The 19,242-nt window shown below is 48.1% G+C and overlaps 1 protein-coding gene across 1 annotated transcript in view; it reads left to right on the top strand.

Moving 5' to 3' along the window:
* CAPN13 (calpain 13) overlaps positions 1 to 19,242 on the top strand; it is an 80,493-nt gene that overhangs the window by 24,721 nt on the left and 36,530 nt on the right. The window contains exons 3-7 of the mRNA XM_045979788.1: positions 4,649 to 4,727; positions 5,318 to 5,433; positions 9,947 to 10,083; positions 15,398 to 15,569; positions 16,430 to 16,504. Coding sequence (XP_045835744.1) covers positions 4,649 to 4,727; positions 5,318 to 5,433; positions 9,947 to 10,083; positions 15,398 to 15,569; positions 16,430 to 16,504 — 579 coding nt within the window. The remainder of the gene's footprint in view (positions 1 to 4,648; positions 4,728 to 5,317; positions 5,434 to 9,946; positions 10,084 to 15,397; positions 15,570 to 16,429; positions 16,505 to 19,242) is intronic.

Here is a 19,242-nt window from a genome sequence, read left to right as displayed (position 1 = left end):
TGGAAACACAAACACACTTAGAAACAATGTTTAACTGAGTATTTGGAGGCCCCATGATCCAGTCAGGTCATAAAAGTGACCATCACGACTGCTTTCCATACAAGTGATGTCTCAGAGCCTCCAAAGAGACCATCTCACAGAATCAGAAAACACTGACAGAGAGAAGACCCTGTCTGCTGGTAAGGTCAGCGGGGAAGAGCTAGGCACTGTGGAGCCCCATTGCTTGCTTCACAGCCCATTCCTGTGGCTTCTGGAACAAAGTGCTCAGCTTCCCTGAACCTGTCCCCGGCCCTTGGCGGGACCTCTGAATCCTTGGTGTTGCTGTATACAACCTGAACCCAACCCCCACCAACCCACCGAATCCTGGCTGTGGGAGGCAGCACCCAGCAGTCTGCCTGTCTGTGAAGGTCCCAGGTGACTGAGTCACGTTCATGGTGGACACTGCTCCTTGCCAGTCTTGTCACACTTCACTGCCCTGGTGTGCTTGTCCCACCTGGTGACACCCGCAGAGCACGGCCATCTCTCTCTCTTCTTTTTTTTCGGTTTGAATTTATTTTTTTTTTATTTTTTTTTTCGGTTTGAATTTAAATTCCAGCTAGTTAACACGGTGTGATATTACCTTCGGGTGTACGATTTAATGACTCAATGCTTCCAGACCACACCCTGTGGCGGTCCTCACAGCAGGTGCCCTCCGTCATCTCCATCACCTGCTTCACTCCTCGCTCCATCCCCTCCCCTGGTGACCATCAGTTTGTTCTGGATGGTTAAGAGTCTGTTTCTTGGTTTCTCTCTTTTTATCCTCCCCTTTTCCCCCTCTGACTTATTTTGCTTAGCATAATACTCTCCAGCTCCATCCATGTTTCTGCAGATGGCAGGATTTCATTCTTTTTGATGGCTGAGTAATATTGTGATATATATATACATACATACATATATCACATCTTTATCCATTCATCTTTACCTATTTTCTCAGCAAGTCAGCCCAGAGATGAAAATGCTTCTGGGTATAATTTCCATTTCTTTCTACTTCCCTTTTTTAAAAAAGATATTAATTATTTATTTGATAGAGAAAGAGAGATCACAAGTAGGTAGAGAGGCAGGCAGAGAGAGAGTAGGAAACAGGCTCCCCACTGGGCAGAAAGCCTGATGCGGGGCTCGATTCCAGGACTCTGAGACCATGACCTGAGCTGAAGGCAGAGGCTTAACACACTGAGCCACCAAGCGCCCCCCCTACTTCTCTTTTTATTTTTTTTTTAAGTATTTTAGTTATTTATTTGAGAGAGGGAGAGAGAGAGCAAGAGAGGGAATATAAGCAGGGGGAGGGGGAGAGGGAGAAGCAGACTTCCCACTGAGCAGGGAGCCTGATGCGGGGCTCGATCACAGAATCCTGAGATCATAACCTGAGCCGAAGGCAGATGCTTAACCAATGAGCCACCCAGGTTCCCCCTTACTTCTCTTTAATTAAAAAAAAAAAGATTTTATTCATTTGAGAGAGAAAAAGAGAGCATGAGCAGGGGAAGGGGCAGAGGGAGAGAGACAAACAGACCCCTCGCTGAGCAGGGAGCCTGATGAGGGGCTCCATACAAGATCCTGTGATCATGACCTGATCAGCTGAAGTCAGATGCTCAACCCACTGAGCTACCTCGAGTCTCCATTTTGCACACTGAGCTCTTGTTCGATCATCCAACACCCCTCTAAAGCCCAGGCTGGGTAAGAAATTAGTCCCCTCAGAGGACAGGAGACACAAGTGAAGATTTTGTGCCCAACTTTGATGCAGATGAGTCCAGGGTTTTCCCATAGACTTGATATTGAATATTGATTTGCAATAATTGCCACTTCATTTTCACAGCATTAGGATGTCTTTTTGCCCCTGATTAGCTACAATTTTTTAATTTAAATTTTTATCATTTTAGTGAGTCAGAGAAAGTTGTAGTGTATTTCTTAGAAGGATATAAATTATTTCTCCTTTAGCCCATGTAAATGCTACTTTATATTAATATATATCCTGATATGAAACCACCCTGGTATCCTAAATCAGTAGTGTGTGTGTGTGTGTGTGTGTGTGTGTGTGTGTGTGTGTGGGTGTGTTGTGCTTTCGCTGTCTCGGGCTATGCTGGCTTCTTAAAATAAATGGTGACTTTCTTTTTGCCTTCTTTCTTATATTGAAAATTTAAGTGACATAGGAATTGTCTATTCCCTGAAAGTTTGAGAGAATTCTGTAGGAAATCATGTGCCCTTAGACGCCTTTACAGAGCTGTTAGAGATATATTCGTTATCATCTGAAAATACTATCGCAAGGTTTTTGATTGTTTTTTCAGTTTATTTTCTAACTTGACTCATTTTTGATCGTGTTCCTTTTAGTCAGAAAATCATCACTATTTTAAAATTCATTCATATAGAATTTTACATCATGTTTTTATATTGCTAAAACCTCATTTGTATTTCTAATTTTAGTTGGGTTTCTTTACCATCTTTGCCAAAGGTGAGGTCTATGTAAACTTTCTCCCCCATATGAAATGAGTTATTTGCTTTCTTAATCTTGCTCTTTTTCTATTTTAGAATTTACTAATTGTCTCTTTTATCATTTTTTTCTGCCTATATTTGAGTCCCTTTTCATCTTTCTAACGTCTATGAATTGACTGTTTAATTCATGTTTTTATTCTATCATGTTTAATAATGAATGCATTTGCGGCTCTGGGTTTGCCTCTGAATATGGCCTTTTTAATTTTGCAAATATTACAGAAGAAGGGAATCAATATTTATTGACCATGTACCTTGTCTGATGTTCTGCTAAGCATTCACATCCTTCCTCATTTGTAAAATGGAAAGACTCCTGCTTTGCAAGGCTAATGGGAGACGGTGAGCATATAAAGCCCCCGGACCCCAGCAAGGCAACCAGTGCCTCGATCGCTTTACCCCCACGTCTCCATTTTGCACACGAGGAAACTGATTCTCAGCAAAGTCAAGGGAGTTGTTCAAGGTCACTCAGGGAGAATGAGCGGCAGGATGCCACACCAGGTCTGTGTGAATGCTTCTCAGCACACCCATTCCCCCTCTGAGGTCCCTGCTGGGAAACTAGGAGCAAACAGCAGAGGAGAGATGGGACTGTTGGAAGGTCAGGGAAGCTGAGCAAAGATGTCTTTGCTCCCAGTCCCGAGCCCAGCGGCCTCTGCTCTCTCTAATTCCCACCAGTGGAGAATCTTAAGCATCTGCTCCCTGACAGCAAACCCCAGAGAGACCTTCACTTCCTTTTTGCAGGAGAAAGTGTGGGGACAGCTAGTAGAAGTGCCCCAAATTGTTTGGAACTGGACAAGTTGCTCCCTCTCTGACCCTGCAGTAGTCTGCCCTGCTCACTTGTGTTGGGAGTTTCCTGCGTCTGCCCAGGCATGGGTATTCCCCGGGGAAGGGCTTGGAGCCCAGATGTAGGTACCTGGTGGGCACCTAGGCACCTCCACCTGGGGAGGGTCTGGGCATGAGTGCATCTCTCCTGGCTCCCCGGAGAGGCCAGATCTTTGTAGAGAAGGCAGTGGGAGCGTGTTTAGGGTGGGGCAAGCTGGGCTGAGGTGTTTGCAGACATGCACACCTTTGTTTGCCTTTTGGCATCCCCACCAGGAAACTGGCAGTTTACAAAGGGCTGACAGGTGTCTCAAGGCATAGGGCTCTGCACATTCATGGCTGTTGAGGAAATAAATCCATTTCCACTTTGTGGCCTTGTGCTCTGGGGACTTATTTGTCAATGTGAGAAGAAATGGTACAGGAACAATTACCAAAGTATGCAAATGCAAATTTATGCCGTGGAAATGCAAGAAGAGCCCCAGACACAGAGAGGACGCTAAAGGTAATCCTGCAGACTTCCAGTAGGGGAAAACTGGGGAGGGCCTGGCGACCCCGGGCCCAAGCAAGCCCCCTCAGGAGCTCTCACAGTCATTGTGTCTGCTGAGAGTTCCCGCAGATTCTCCCCAGACATGGGAGCCCTGCAGATCCCTCTAGCAAATCTCTTTCTATGGCTGCCAGGGGCTCCAAGTGTCAGAATTCAGAACACGACTGGGCGCGGTGTAGCAGCATCCAAGACAAGGGATCCGGGGTCTTCCAGACTCAGTCTCTGAGTTAGCCAGGGAGTAGGCAAGGGTCTGAGTAACACGTCTTGTATCTATCCTGCAGAGCACGTGGCTAGACTCGAACCAGGATCCCAGAAAGCCTATACTGACTTCCAAGACGGGGCATTATTATGCTTATAACGAAATAATAACGAAAGCATTATTATGCTTATAAAGGTGTCCTGTCATAAATACATCTCTTTTGGGGTGGGGGGGGTTATTTATAACCTGTTACTAAAACACTGCTTGTTGGAACCGGGAGGGCTATTTGATGTAAGGATCCCAAGTCCTTATTTATGTTTTTCTCCTCATGCATTTTGCTTATGCATGTCTTGCCTGTCTTGTCAGTTACATACACCACCCCTTTGACACCTGCCTTCCTGATAGCAATCAAACCAGAAGAATGTGGGGAACTTTCCCAACTCAGATTTTAGGCACCTATTTAAGAATTAACCTCTACCCTTCAAAGACAAAGTGAGTGATGTCTTAGGTACCACCTGGAGACACAGAGGAATGAAAGATGCTCATGGCTTTTCTCCCTCTTGCCTAAGGATATATTAAACAGGAAATTAGAGCCTCACTTCATCCTGGAAGGTGCAAGCAGATTTGACATCCAACAAGGAAAGGCTGGTAAGGACTCAACATCTTTCCTCCGGGCCCTGGAATAAGCAGGCTGCCTGAAGTCAGCCTCCAGGTAGGGAGAGACAAAGGGTGGTGCCCACCCAGACCCCAGAGTTCTACTCCAGCTTCTGAGGAGGCAAGATCCGCATCCTTGGTGCTGCTGTGGACGGACTGTTCACTCCGGCAACATTTCCTAGAACTTCAGCTCTGGGCATCTCTGGCAAAATGAGAATCAGATGCAAGTTGGCCCACCAGCCCTGCTGAAGCCTGGCTGGGTCTCTCTTCACTTTCCTCATCATCGCCATTACCATCCCTCGAATCCCCTTTACCTTCATTCCAGCCATGCCAACCCCCATCAACCCCACACCACTAATCCCCATCATCCCCACACCACTAACCCCAATCAGCACCAGCTCCTTCTCTATCTTGTTTGGAACTGGCCCTAGTGAGACCTTCCCCAGTTCTCACCACTCGGATAGGGGGAAAAAAAAAAAAAAAAAGCATTATTCAGAAGAAGGCATACGGAGACCTGTGAAATGTGTGGGGTGGGGCTTCGAGATGTGTTCAGTAGAACTCTCATGGCTTATATTCCCTTGCAGCAGATTGCTGGTTCCTGGCAGCGCTGGGCTCCTTGACTCTGAACCGGCAGCATCTGCAGAAGATCCTGATGGACCAAAGCTTTTCACACCAGTATGCAGGGATCTTCCGTTTCCGGGTATGTGCACTGCTGGGACGCTCCTTACGTGGATGGGTTCTCTGGAAGCACAGGGAAGCGAGCGTCTTGAACACCCTTGTGGTCTGCTAGCTTAAGACGGAAGAGTCACTATGTGTTAATTACTTTGTCTCTCTCTATTAAAGGACTTGAGCTCAGCATCTGGCAGCACATAGGAAGCATGAGAGTAAAAATAAATGTTTTCATGTAAATAAAAAGAAATGGAAGAAACAATTAGCAAAAAAAAAAAGTCATTAATCAAGAATCCTGTACATCATTGAACCTTTGTCTCTGTTGATCCCTGTGCCATATTTTGCTATTTGGATTACAGGAGCATTAGAATCAGATGAAACATCTGGTAGAATAAGTTTTCCTTCATTATTCTTTCCTCAAAAATATCTTGGTAATTCTTGCACATTTATTTTTCCATGAGAATATTAAAATCGTTGTGTCTAATTAAAAAGAGACGCCACTGTGATGCAGAGTGGAGCAGCATTAAATTTGGAAACATCACGTTTTTATTATTTTAATTATTCCTTCCCAGAAATGTGGTCTGTCTATCTATTCAGAACCTCAATAAAATGCTTTTATGCCCTTCAATAAAATGTTATAGTTATGTTTCCATATTGGTGTGACAGCCTTCTCATTAAATATATTCCCAAATATTTTACAATTCTGTAGCTAGTATGAATGAGATTTTCCCCCTTCATTTCTAACTAGATGTTGCTGACAAGAGGAAAGCCACTCCTTATTATATATTAAATTATATCTAACCACCTTACCAAGCTCCTTGATCAGTTTTATTTTTGTGTGTGTGTGTGTTTTAATTAACTGATATTCTCTGCAAATAAAGATAATTTTGTCTCTATTTTTAATATTTCTAGAACTCTCTTTGCTCTGTTGTATTAGTTAGGTCACAATCCTAAATAAGAATGACAAGAGCAAAGTCCTACATTCTCTGATTTTAGTGATGTACTCTTCTGCTGTGCCTTTTTTTTCTAATGTACTGTGGGATTCAATTTGATAAAATTTTTATTAGAATTTTTGCATCAATATCATACATAGAATTGTTTTCTAGTTATTTTGACTACGTTGGAGTTATGCTGGCTTTTTACAATGTGTCCATTAACTTTTATATACCTTGATCTGAAATAATTTGAACAATTGGTTGTTAATCATTGCTTATCTGTTCTTTCAAAGTAAAACCAACAACAGTTAAATCATCTGGAACTACCTGTATTAATTTTAAGATAATATACTTTTGGTTTTGGTTAAGTTTTGGTTGTAGAGTTTTAGATTATTTAAATTATGACCAGAGAACATATTCATAAAATCTCTACATTTGGGGGACTTATTAAGGTTTTATTTATGTCAATTCTACAACAGTTTTTGCAAATGCTTCATGGACATATGAGAATATCCATCCGGTGGGCAAAAATTTTACATGTGGACTGAAGCTTTCCAATTTGCCGATTGTTGTTTCTGCAATTAACTTTTTTTTTTTTGATCTTGGCTTATTTTTTTGTCTGCTTGATTTAATCAAGTCCTAAAAGAGGTGAACTGAAGTTCTTCCCCAAAGCTATACCTTGGAGGGTTCCTCTCATGTTTTCAGATGTGTAGGCTTTAAACTTTTCCTATTATATTCTGTGATGCCTAAAGGTTTATGTTCTTGCTATCCTGTGGTTGAAATAAATTCACACGATATCCCTCTTTTTTGTATTTAATGTATTGAGCTTTGAATTCCTTTTTATCTGATATCCGTATTCCTACTTCAGCTTCCTGTCATTTACGTTTTCCTGTTACATCTCGGTTCATCCTCAATTTCACTTTCGCCATGTTTCTTATACGAAGCATATTTAAACCTCACTGCCCACTGTTGTTGCTTTCACCCTTCATCCCCTCTTAAGATTTTTGTTCTAATTTCATCCTCGTTAAGTAAGTAGTTCCTTGAATAATTTCTTCCAGTCACATGGGCGTTTTTTGTTTGCTCTTACTTACGAATAATATGCCAGTTGGGTTTGGGATTCTTGGATCCCATTCCCTTTCCTCAAATATCTGTAAACTATTCCTTTGTCTCCTACTTCCAATGTTGCAAAAGAAAAATCCAATGCTAATCTACGCTCTTGGCTTTGTTTGCAACATGCTTTTTCAAACTGCGAATTTAGGAGAGGTACTCTGTCTCCTTGGTGTTCAGAAATTTCTCTGGAATTTGTCCCGATGTGTGCCTTTTTAAAATTAATCTTGTCTGGAATTCAGTGAGCCCTCTCATTCTGAAGACCTATCTCCTTTTCCTGCTCAACTAAACATCCCTTCATTACCTTTGGGTGTCCTCCTTTATTTTGTTCTCTCTTCCTGAAGTTCAACTATTTGCATACTAGATCTTCTAACAAGTTCCCGGGGGATGCTGACCCTGGTGGTCCAAGGAACTGAACAAGGAGTAAGCTAGAAGATACAAGGTTTACTGTCTGAGTTCACTTCAGCCTGCAAGTACTAGTAGTAACACATGGTTAGGAGAAACTGAGGCCCAGATGGAACTCTCTCTGCCCTTCTGAATGGTGAGAAATTTCCTCAGTTCTCCAGAAAAAGTTGTGGTGTTGACTTCTATACATCTGTTGTCATCACTCTGAGCTTGGACACTACACTCTGGAAAGAAACCAATGCCCTCCCCCCAAAAAATTAAAATTAAAATTAAATAAAATTTTTAAAAAAGAATCCAATGCCCAGGCAGCATGACTGCTTTGCCCAAAACACTTCTGGCGTCCCTCAGACACGTGGGTGCTGACAAAATGGCACCAGCATGCCTCTTTGAGGGTCTAGACATTATTCGTATGCCAGCCCTCCTCACCTAACGGGGGGAACCAGGAAATCACATCAGTGGTCTCATTCTCGACCCGGGAATACCGGGGTGAAGGGGACTTCTCAGTGAAAACCAACCAGAGGAGCTCATTCAAGTCAGAACTCACTCATTCCTGATAGTCTGCTCTGCACCAGGCACTATCCTAGGTGCTGAACAAAGAAGCTATAGAAAAATAGTTTCTATGTTCCAAGCTGGATCTCACGTTCACAATCTCATCTGACCCCAATCACGGCCCTATGAGGAGGTTCTTACTTTATCACCATTTGACAGATGAGAAACTGAGAACACAGAGAAACTGAGACCCAGAGAATTCGGTGTCTTATACAGTATCTGTTGTTCAGATAACTAAAGGGAAAACCAGGACTCAAGCACAGTTCAGGGGACTGGCCACTGTCTGCTACAATTTGCTATCCAGATCACGCTGTTTTTCCAGTACGCCACTTCTAGTTTTCCTTGGCATCTCAAACATATTTCCTGGTCTCCTTCCTGGTAACACGCCTGTTGGCTCTTAACCTCTCTACACAATTGACTGCATTAGGGACCCAAATCGCAGCTGTACCAGAACCAGCTGCAGTGCTCTGAGCTCATTAATGACCACGAAAACATCTTTGCTTTGTTTCCACTGACATCTCTGTCTCCGTCTCCAACTCTACTTGGAAAGTGCGTCCTCAGCTGGATGCAGTGGCCCAGCATCTGGGATATCCAGCTGTGGAAAAGACCACGTGGATGGCTTCCCATCACGGCCAAACAGAGGAGAGACCACATCCACCCAGCTTTACTCTGAGCCCACCTGTCAGAGACTTGCCTTCATTGAGCCTCAGACCTGAAGCTAGAAGGCCAGGTGCTTATCTGGCACAGGGGAGACCAATGAAGAAACTCCAAAAGGCTGGCTTTGTTAGGAATTTTCCTCATTTGGTGACGTCCTCCGGTGAACCATTAAGAGTTGAACACTGAAGATTAAAGCGGTCTGTTTTGGAGAGGAACATCTGGTTCATTTGCACGCTTAGCGGTAGCGGTGCTACTCAGTTTCATTTCTGCTGCTCTGATGGCAGGGCCAGCTTCACATGGGCTGAAGAGGGCCAGAGCAAGCCTGTCACTGCTCAATGCTCCCGAGCAATCCTCAACATCCAGCCTTCAGGCCTTCGCCCACACTGTCCCTGCCATCTGGGATGCCTTTCCTACCTCCTTGCCACCTGTTTAAGTCCTGCCTCCTCCTTCGAGGCTTTGGCTCCCAGTCGGCTCTCCTGTCTCCTGTGATAATACTCTGTATCTACCAGTCTCCTTGTTATTCAACATCTGTTCCGTCTATTGCCATTTTGTGCCCATGGTATACCTGGAAAGTCTCATGTGTGTCTGAAGCTCCTAGAGGACTTACCAATGTGAGGCCAGAGTTAACAGCAAAGTCTAACTAAAACCCAAGTCTCTCTCCACGCAGCCTGTATCTTCCTTGACTCAGTTGATCTGTGACTCATCTGTCCAGTGCAGTTGACATGCCTGGCCTCGGTCCACTGACCTGGGCCAGGATTTTGTTTTGGATAGAGTTTGTTGTGACAGTGATGAGGTCATGTCATGACAGTGGTTATCATTTGGCATGGGTTGTGGGTTCAGAAGCTCCCTTCTGCCCCGGTTCCACTAAGGCATATATTTTCTCTCTTCCAGTTCTGGCAGTGTGGCCAGTGGGTGGAAGTGGTGGTTGATGATCGCCTGCCTATCCTGGAAAAGGAGTACCTCTTTGTGCGTCCTCGCAGCAACGACCAAGAGTTCTGGCCCTGCCTGCTGGAGAAAGCTTATGCCAAGTAAGGGTAGCCCGCCCCTCTGACCAGGGCCTCAGTGCTGCCTTTCCTGCCCCACTGCTGGCCCTGATGGATGTTGCATAGCAGCTCGCCCTAGGATTTGGGGCAGCTCTGCATGCATGTGATGCCCTGGGAGCATCAGAGCATTGCTACCTGAATGGGCATCCCCCATAAAAAAATCACTGCCTGCAAGGCTATGTTGGGGCCAAGGGAGGAACCCAGAGACACATAGCAAGTGGTGGGCAGGGCAGGACTGAACAGAGGTATGTACTCATAATACTGTTATTGCAAGGGCTGGGATAAGAGCCCGAGTAAAATATAATAGCATCGCTGATGGTCAAAGCCTGAGGGAAGGAGAGAGAGAGAGAACATTCTTGACTTTCTGACTCACAGAGAGTCAGGCTGAGGTTGTATAGAGGACAGGGCATTGAGTGAGGCCTTGAAGGTTGGATAGAATTTCAGTAAGAAGAAAGGGGATGTGTTGGAAAGTTCTTCCCAACCATGGGATTGACTCAAGCAAAGACCTAGGGGCAAGACAGCTCAAAGTGAGGTCGGGCAGTTGGGGGCCCTGTATGACTACTATGAGACGGTATCTGTGCTGGGGGGTGGGGTAGGCAGCGCAGGCGTTGCTGGTTATTCTATGATCCAAGCGTCATGATGCAAGGACTACCTTCTAGTGTTAACAAGCTCAAGTTCACCCCAATTCATAAGTTTTATTTAGACTCTTTGAGTTGCATGTGTTCAGAAGATGTGTACTGAGCCTTTAACCACAGGCCAGGCATTGTGCTTGGCACGGGGACAAAGACTCTGAGACTGACTTAAGTAGGTGTGAGCAAGAATATGTGTTAAGCGGAAATGGTCAATGGCGCAGAGACCTATGCAGGACACATCAGAGCTAGAAATCAATGCTAAGAGACAAAGGGACCATCCCTTTCAGGAGAAAATGAATTAGTGGAATATCACCAAATCAGGTTCTCTAAAGATCATCATCACCAACCAAATTTTACAGGATGGGAAGCCAAGACTCTCAGTAGTCACGTGATGGTAATCACTAGCCTGAATCTGCTCTGGTTTTCAGTGATTTGCTCAGAGACATTATTTAGTAAGACTGAAGACGCTGCTGGGTCCAGTCCTGGGCCCGAAGGATGTTAAAAACCCCACAGACCATGTTAGCACTCCAGTCCCTGTCCTTCTAGAGGTCTTGATCTGAACAGCCATGTATCTCGAGAGCTTTTTTTTTTTTTTTTTTTTGCATTCTGTCTGTTGAGCCTATTTGTAGAAAACTAAAGCTATTGCTCCTTTCCGTGTCAAGAAGAGCTGTTCATTAGCATTTGAGAAGGAACCCCAGCTAACAGCCAAGGTTGTTGAACTGATCCATATGTTCAGGGAGGTTAATTTGCTTCTAAGCTACTTACCCAAACACTGCCATTTCTTTCCAGTATGGATTCAGCTCTCACTACTTCAGGGCTTCAGTTTTTTCCTTCTGTGAAAAGGGGAGCATGCCAGCTCACTTGGAGAATTAGAAACCTTGTGGAATGAAATGATTACTTTGACCCCATTTTGTTAACAGTCGACCTAAAGCCATCATTCAGCTTGAAAAGAAAATGGGAAACTGGACCCGGAATCCACATTCCACCGCCTAAAGAAATCTAGTGGAGGATAAAATGTTTCAAACTAGTAAGCTGTTTAAAAGCTTTCCTCTCTATCCGAAGAAGGGAACCATAGAATGAAGGAGTGAGCGCAATGGAATGAGAGCTCTCAGGGCTGGAAGGGGCCTCTGTCGGCCTCAGTTCCTGCCTCCTCCTTTGAAAGATGAAGAAACTGATACGCAGAGCAACCCAAGGGCACATGGTGTTTGAGACCAAGCTGGGATGAGAACCTTTCCCCTTGTCGCAGGTTTTTCCATCAACCCTTAATGCTGTCAGTTTTAGGTTAAAAAGATTTGTGTTTTTGCTTCTTTGGAGCTCAGAGTCAGGCACAAACATGGAGAACCCATCCATCCCCATGGAGATGACCGTCCTCCCCACCCACGAATGTAAGCCAATGAACACATGCATCCCAAACTTTCAACTCTCCTGGCAACTGGGAAGTCTGGAAATGAATCGGTTGAGTCTGTCAGATCTCCATCCGCAGGGTTTCCCACCCCACCCCACCCCCCGCCAGAGGTCATAACATCGGAAATCGCAGGACAACATCTGTCAGGTTGCGTATCACCCTGCACAGAATCTGGGCAATTAAGAATCCCAGCATTTTAGCGTCCTTTTGGATTCTGATGTAGATGTCTGAATTCTTCCCTCTTTCCTCGCATAGCTGGGCAGATAGACACTTCCCCCAAATGAGGCTGCAGCCCAGAGATGAGAACAAGGCACTCTCCGAATTCCTGGGCTCAAGTGACAAGGTGTAGTGACAGGTGTGGTGAACACAGTTGTCTCTATCTCTCCTTCCCTTTCTGTTTCCTGTCAGCAAAGGGGGCTAAGAATAGTTGCCATGTTCCCGAAGCATCAGCAGGATTTGTGAGCTCATGTTTGTGAAGCAGAGAGATAGCTCCTTGTCAAATACCCAGCTGCTGCTGAGACAGGTTTGTGGGCATCATGGAGAGATGGCGAGAGAGAGGCTGCTGGCCTTCCCCAGGCATTGGGTCTCTCTGTGGCAACTGTGGGGTGCTGTGAATCCAAGACCTCAGATGGGGCCCCCAGACACTGAGGCAGGGGGCCTGACATTGCTGAGCCAGGTCCTGGCTCTTTTCTGGAATGGCCCCAGTGCAGCCCTTTTGAAAGCTAGGGAGGGCCCCTGAGTTCCTCACCAAGAAGGGGCTCTTACAGTTGGGGAGGTCAGGCTGGTGGGCTCCAGAATGGGTTCCAGAACCCCAGTCTTTGTGAACTTCCAGGACCCTCAGCAAAGCCCCTCCTACTCTAGGACCAGAGCCAGAATAACCTGTGGGAAATCAGGAGTCAGAAATTTGGACCCAATTGGGCATGACCATTATCAAAGGCAGGCTTTGCCTTTGACTAAGTAAATACCCCAGAGATAAGAGTTGGTCAGGGCATAACCCTGGGTCAGGGAGAGGGAGCGACAGGAAGATAAGATTTAGAACCAGTTTTTTTTTTTTTTGGTTAAAGATTTTTATTTATTTATTTGACAGCCAGAGATCACAAGTAGACAGAGAATCAGGCAGAGAGAGAGGAGGAAGCATGCTTCCTGCTGAGCAGAGGGCCCAACGTGGTGCTCGATCCCAGGACCCTGGAATCATGAGCCGAGCCAAAGGCAGAGGCTTTAACCCACTGAGTCACCCAGGAGCCCCTAGAACCAGTTTTAAAAACAAGTTGAGATCAACCTGTCACATGGCAGTTTCTGCAGAATGGCCTTTTGTGTATCCTTAGCTTCCTGTTATAAAGGACTTGTAAGCATCCGCGGCATGTGTGCCTGGGTGGTTGTCCTGCTTTCAGTGGCTATTTGACCTGTATTTGCTGAAGTGAATTTACGTGAATACTGGCCGGTGCCCAGGAGGAGAGAGAGGGACTATGGGAGAAAGGACTGAGGGGCCCCAGGAGCCTACCCAGTCAACCTCGCTGTTCTCAGGTGAAAGACCCAGAAGGGAGGGTTGCGGGCCGCCTAGAGGAGCCACAGAGAGGAACTCGGGCCCAGAGACCCACAGGATTTGCGTTACCAGAAAGCAAGCCCGGTCAGAGCTTCCCTACTGCCCCTGGCCTGTGAGGGGCACGGCCTTGGCTGGGGACAGATGAGAAGGTGGCAGGTGAGAAGCCTGAGTGACTGGGGCAGTGGTGGGGAAGGCTCCCGCTGGGCAGGGTTGACACCAGGAGGCAGGGTCTTCTCCCTGCCTGGCCTCAGCCTCAGGTCTTCATGGGTTTTCCCTGTCTGTATCTTGGGGTTCCTTGGGAGCCTTTCCAGTTCACCCCGCTGACAGGAACTTAAAAACAAATCTGCTCTTGTCTGGCCCTCCTTCAGTGGTCAGCATTAACCTCTCTCCCAGGAGCACCATCACAAGGCCCCGGTCCGCCATGCTCTTCTGGCTCCGGGGATCCTTCCTGCCTGGAATGCCCGCACCACTGGCGTTACCCGCATAAACTCAGCTCAGACCTGTGCCCCTCCGAGAGCCCCCCAGACCGACGGGCAGTTCCTCTCTGCTCCAAGATGATCCACATGTTTTCAGAGCAAATAGATCCTCAAGGGATGCGAAGAAACTAGACGAGTTACTCTAAGGAGCGGGCCACAGGGAAGGAGCAACAAGTGCAGGTAGGAGCAGGGGGAGCGTAGCTTTGCTGTGCCCAACAGTGACAGCCACAAGCACGCCCACTGCCAGCCACACGTGCCAGGACCAGCACACCTGGCACAGCCCCCTGTGGAGGTGGGGACTGTCCAATGCCCCTTCCCTTGCCAACCAAGGCAGCCATAGAAAATCTCAGCCTCCTGCCTGTGACTGGGAGCTCATGAGAGGGGAAACCGGGAGCTGAACTAGAGGGGTTTGTCTCTTGAATCTGGGATCTCTCGGCCTCCCTAGTGAGTGACTGGGGCTGCTCAGGTTTGGGGGAGGATGGAGAGGAGGGGAGATGGGGCTACAAATCCGGGCAGGAGCAGAAACCCCACTCAAGAGTGGGAAGAGGTGCAGTAGAGGACACGTATGAGGTTCCACGTGGCTTTCTTGGACGATGTGTTAGGTAAGACTCGTCCTCACCTTCGTTACCTTCAGTACAGTCGACTTGCCTCCCTGATGGTCCTGGGATGAGGGGGTTAGTTCTGAGAGCGGGAGATCTGGACCACACTTTGCACTGCAGAATGGAGGCTGCTTGTGGCCACAGCGGGCACCGGGCGGGCTGTTGGCTGAGCCCCTGGAGGGGAGGTCTCGCCCACCTTTGAACACTCTGTGCCTAGCATGGTACCCCTCACACAGCAAGGACTTGCCACTATTGTTAAGCGGAACAGGAAAGAGTGGATATTCATCATCCTAATATCCGATGTCTATTAAGGGCTTGCCATATGCCAGGGAAGTAATTTGTCCAAGGTCAGGCAGCTAAACATGTGGGGAGGTTGGGATTCGACCTCTGGCCTGAGGCTCCAGCACCTGCACTCCTAACCCCTGCACGATACTGCTGCTTGTGGGGCTGCCCAGCCCTGGGAGACCAGGGGAAGGACAGCGGCAGAACCTTCATCCAGGCGAATAGATGGCAGGTGGTCATGGTCCGGGGCTAGACTGGGCGGTCCTTCACTGGGCGATACGCAGAGGTCAGGTGTACAAGCTCCCTTCCTGGAGCATCTCGCCAAAGGCCTTAGAGTGGCTGACGTGACTTCCCTCTTCTAGGTTCCATGGGTCCTATGCCAACCTGCACTACGGCTTCCTTCCTGACTCCCTGGTGGACCTCACGGGAGGGGTGGTCACTAACGTCGACCTGAGCTTTCCTTCTGACCTGGTGATGATGGTGAAGACAGCGGCCAAGGCAGGCTCCCTGATTACCTGCGCCACCCCGGCAGAGGTGAACAGACTCGACTCCTCACCCAGGAGTATCTAGCCACCAGCCAGTTCAGCTAGTAAGGGGCATGGCCAAGCGGGCACCATGGGGCGCTGGCACGGTGCCTGATGTCATCCTCACAGCAGCCATCCCTCTGAGACAGGGGCTGCAGAATTCACTTACAGAAGAGGAGATGGGCTCAGAGAGGCTGAGGAAAACTCTCAGCCTCACACAGCCAGTAAATGGCTGAGCTGGGTTCGAATGCCTATGGCCTGACCCTGAGGCCTTTGCCTAGCACAGCCGTGTGACCAGGCATAATGGGGTCCGGAGGGACTGGGCAGCCCTTTGATTCTCACTGGCTCCAAGGGCGGCATCCCAAGGTCAGTATGTCCTATTCTGAAAAGCTTGGACGACCCTCCAAATTATTTTGGAGTCTATTCTGAGACAGCCAGCTCCCTATCCGTGAGAATATTTCCTGCACTCTCTAAACATGTGGGCTTTGGGTCACACCCCGCAATCTGAAACACCCCCCAAAAACTTAGTTGCTCACAGCGTAGGGGTGCTGGGTGTTCTGGGCTCCTCCAAGACACCCAGCCGACGTGTTTTGTGCCGCGTGTCATTGAGGACAAGGGACTAGAGGAGGAAGCAGTCCACGTTGGCCTCGGGACTCTGGGGTTCTGTCAGAAACAGGGTAGTCTCTGGAGGTATGACATGCCTGGGGTCTCAACCACCCAGCAGCCTGCGAACTCGGTCCCTGTAGAAAAGATTTCCAGGAGCCTATGCCTTTCTAGTGGCACAGTTTAGCTGCTGATTGAACCGTGCTTCTCTGTTCCTCTGAGGAACATGTGAATGTGTAATGCTTGGTCTGCTTTCCCCCTCTGAAGCCAACAGGTGTGGCCAGGAGCCTGGAGAACGGCCTGGTGAGTCAGCACGCATACACCGTGACTGGAGCCGAGCGGGTAAGTCTCCCACAGGGAGTGTCTAGCTTTCTTGTTCCTCAAAACAAGAGTCAGCATCCCATGCCTTCAGCAAGCCCCCACCCGGCCTCATTCCTTCCATCCATCCAGAAATTCTGGTGCCCAGCATCTTCCTCCCCCAGGGACCCACCAGAGCTCTTGCAGTCCTTGCGCTGATCACAGATGGGCTGAGTGTCCCGCTGGACTGTGGGGTTAGCCCAAAAAGAAAGAAGAAAGAACCACCCAGCTGACTAGGGCAAGCCCTGGAAGGGTTTTGTTGGTTATGTACCAGCTAAACCGCTACCACGGAGGCCCTCCAAAAAACAGGGGCTTAAATAAGATAAAGTTCATTCCTATCTCAGGGAAGCAGGTAAACCCAGAGCTGATAGCTGATAGGTGGCTCCACCATCAGCAACGTGGGTCCTCCCTGTGAGCCCAGGGCAGCTGCTCTGAGGACGGCCATCTTCCATTCAGGGAAAGGAAAAGAAGTCGGGGATACTTATCTATTCATATAGAAGGCACCCATCCAAAAACACACACACCATGTCCTCTCAGACCCCATTACTCCGAACTTAGTCACGTGCCACATGGAGGCCCAAGGGAGTCTGGGAAACATCCTGTCTAGACTTTATTCCCATGGAAGAGGGGAGGACAGCTGTTGGTGGACAGTGTTCCCCCTTGATGCAGACATGGACCTGGGGTAGACAAAAGCGTATGTGATTACTGTGTGTAGTATCATTTGGTCCTGAAAACATGACTGACGTCCAGCCTCCTCCTTTCCTAAGTGAGAAGCCGAAGCCTGAGAGGGGAAGGTCAGTGTCAACACAGCTACTTGAAACCGCTGGGCCTGGACACCAGCTGTGTGGTAACTGTGCTTTCTGGCCTTGAGACAATATCCCACGCACGTTCCCTATCTCTATTTCCCACCACTCTTGAGGCTAATCATGTCCTTGAGGCCCTGAGAGGCCATCCCAAGCTCCAGGGTACACTTTCCACAGGTGTTTATGACCATAGAACGCTGACCATCGGGCACTGTTTCTGGCATGGGTTCTCATCTTTGCCTTCCTTCTTTCTGTATCAGTCTATCTCCCGTCCAGTGACCCCAGGCCACTTGCTCTGTCGTTTTGTGTCTTGGTGAGTTTTCCACAAAATAGAGGCACTATCTTCTGCCTCCTGTTTTTCTCCTTAAGGAAATGCATCACAAAATGCTTTCCTCTGCACAGTACCTGGGAGACAGTAGGCACCTAATAAATGCTCATGGGATTATGGATGAGTGCACTTGCGTGAGTGGGTAAACGTGTCCCTCTGTGGCCTGTGAAGCTGACGTCACTGAATCTCTGCGTCCATCACAGAATGGATGGGAGGCGCTCAGAACACATTTCCCGCGAGCAAGGAAGAGGTCACCCTGATTAAGCAGGGAAGACCCCAGTCACAGTGGCCCCAGATTCTCCTCCTCCAAATGCCCCCAAGTCTGTCTCAGAATTCTCCATGGGGTCAGCCAGCGCCATCGTCGCACCAGGCCACACAGGGACACGCCACTTCCCACGACTCTTGTCCCAGGTGTGCAAAGTCCAGGCTAGGGATGACAGATTGGTTTCCTTGTGTGTCAGCCTTGATCCATCGATAATGCTGCTCGGATGACTGTGTGGACGAGACTCTGGCACTGCTTCCGGATTTGGGGAAAGAGCTATGATCGATGTGTGATCTGTGCTGGAACAAAGGAGCCATGGCACCGGCGTGATGTCTCCGCCCTTCCTGGGAAAGGCCCTTTATATAATGAAATAGCCCTTGGTTTTAATCTGCCATGAGCCCTGAAACCACTTCTCCTAGGACTAATCATTGACAACCTGCGGGACTGGCGTTTAAGGGAATACATTGGAGGAAATAATCAACCTGCACTAGATAACCTGCATCAACTCTTCCCTGCGGGGACCCTTTCTGAGAGTGTGGCCAGGGCCGGGGGTACAGTGAGTGGCCGGGAGAGGTGAAGCAAGAGTGAGTTCTCAGAGGTTGTCATGACCTTGGCCTTGAGTGTGATCCCTGAACCTCTCTGCCAAGGCCCAGGAACTTGACTCGGTTGAAGATTTCTCCTCCAAAACGAGGAGGTCACAACTGACCTCAAGGGCTAAGATTAAACCAGCCTGTAATGCAGTGTGTTTCTTAATCTGCTCATCCTCCTCTGGGCGGGACACAGACAGGAAGATAAATGAAATTGGCATATTTTATTAGCACCTAGCTCGGGCGGTGACTCCCCTGGGCAAGGGGGTGAGTGTTTATCTGCATGCCTCACTTAAAAAGCCCTGCTTTCAGCTGCTTCACTTGCTGGCCGTTCCTCCCCCCCACCCCCATGCCCATCTCAGCCCCGACTATGGTGGGCACTGAGGGTGGCTCATTAAGCTTTTTGGGCCACCGGACAACCATGTCTCACATCCCTGCTCTGTGGGCTCCACGAGGCGCTGACAGTTAATAAATACACTGAGTGCGAGACCTGGAGTGCTTGGGGGTGGGGAACCCGGGTCTGTGCCAGGAGCCCCCCGCCCCCCGATCCCATGCAGCTTTGAAAACAAAAGCACCTTCCCTATAAGGCCAGCCAGATGGAAGTGGATGGAAGAGAACCTTATCCAAGCCAAGTTCTCTGGGCCCGTCTGACCGCGTTGTTCCTACATGGTATTGCCCTACTGGTGATGACACGGGCCTTGGCCTGGTGGCACAGGGGTCAGATGCAGAGGTCAGGGTTGTGG

The sequence above is a fragment of the Meles meles genome, chromosome 15 (assembly GCF_922984935.1).
Source record: "Meles meles chromosome 15, mMelMel3.1 paternal haplotype, whole genome shotgun sequence".
In the NCBI taxonomy this organism is placed as follows: Eukaryota; Metazoa; Chordata; class Mammalia; order Carnivora; family Mustelidae; genus Meles; species Meles meles.
This window is presented reverse-complemented; position numbering and strand designations above follow the sequence as displayed.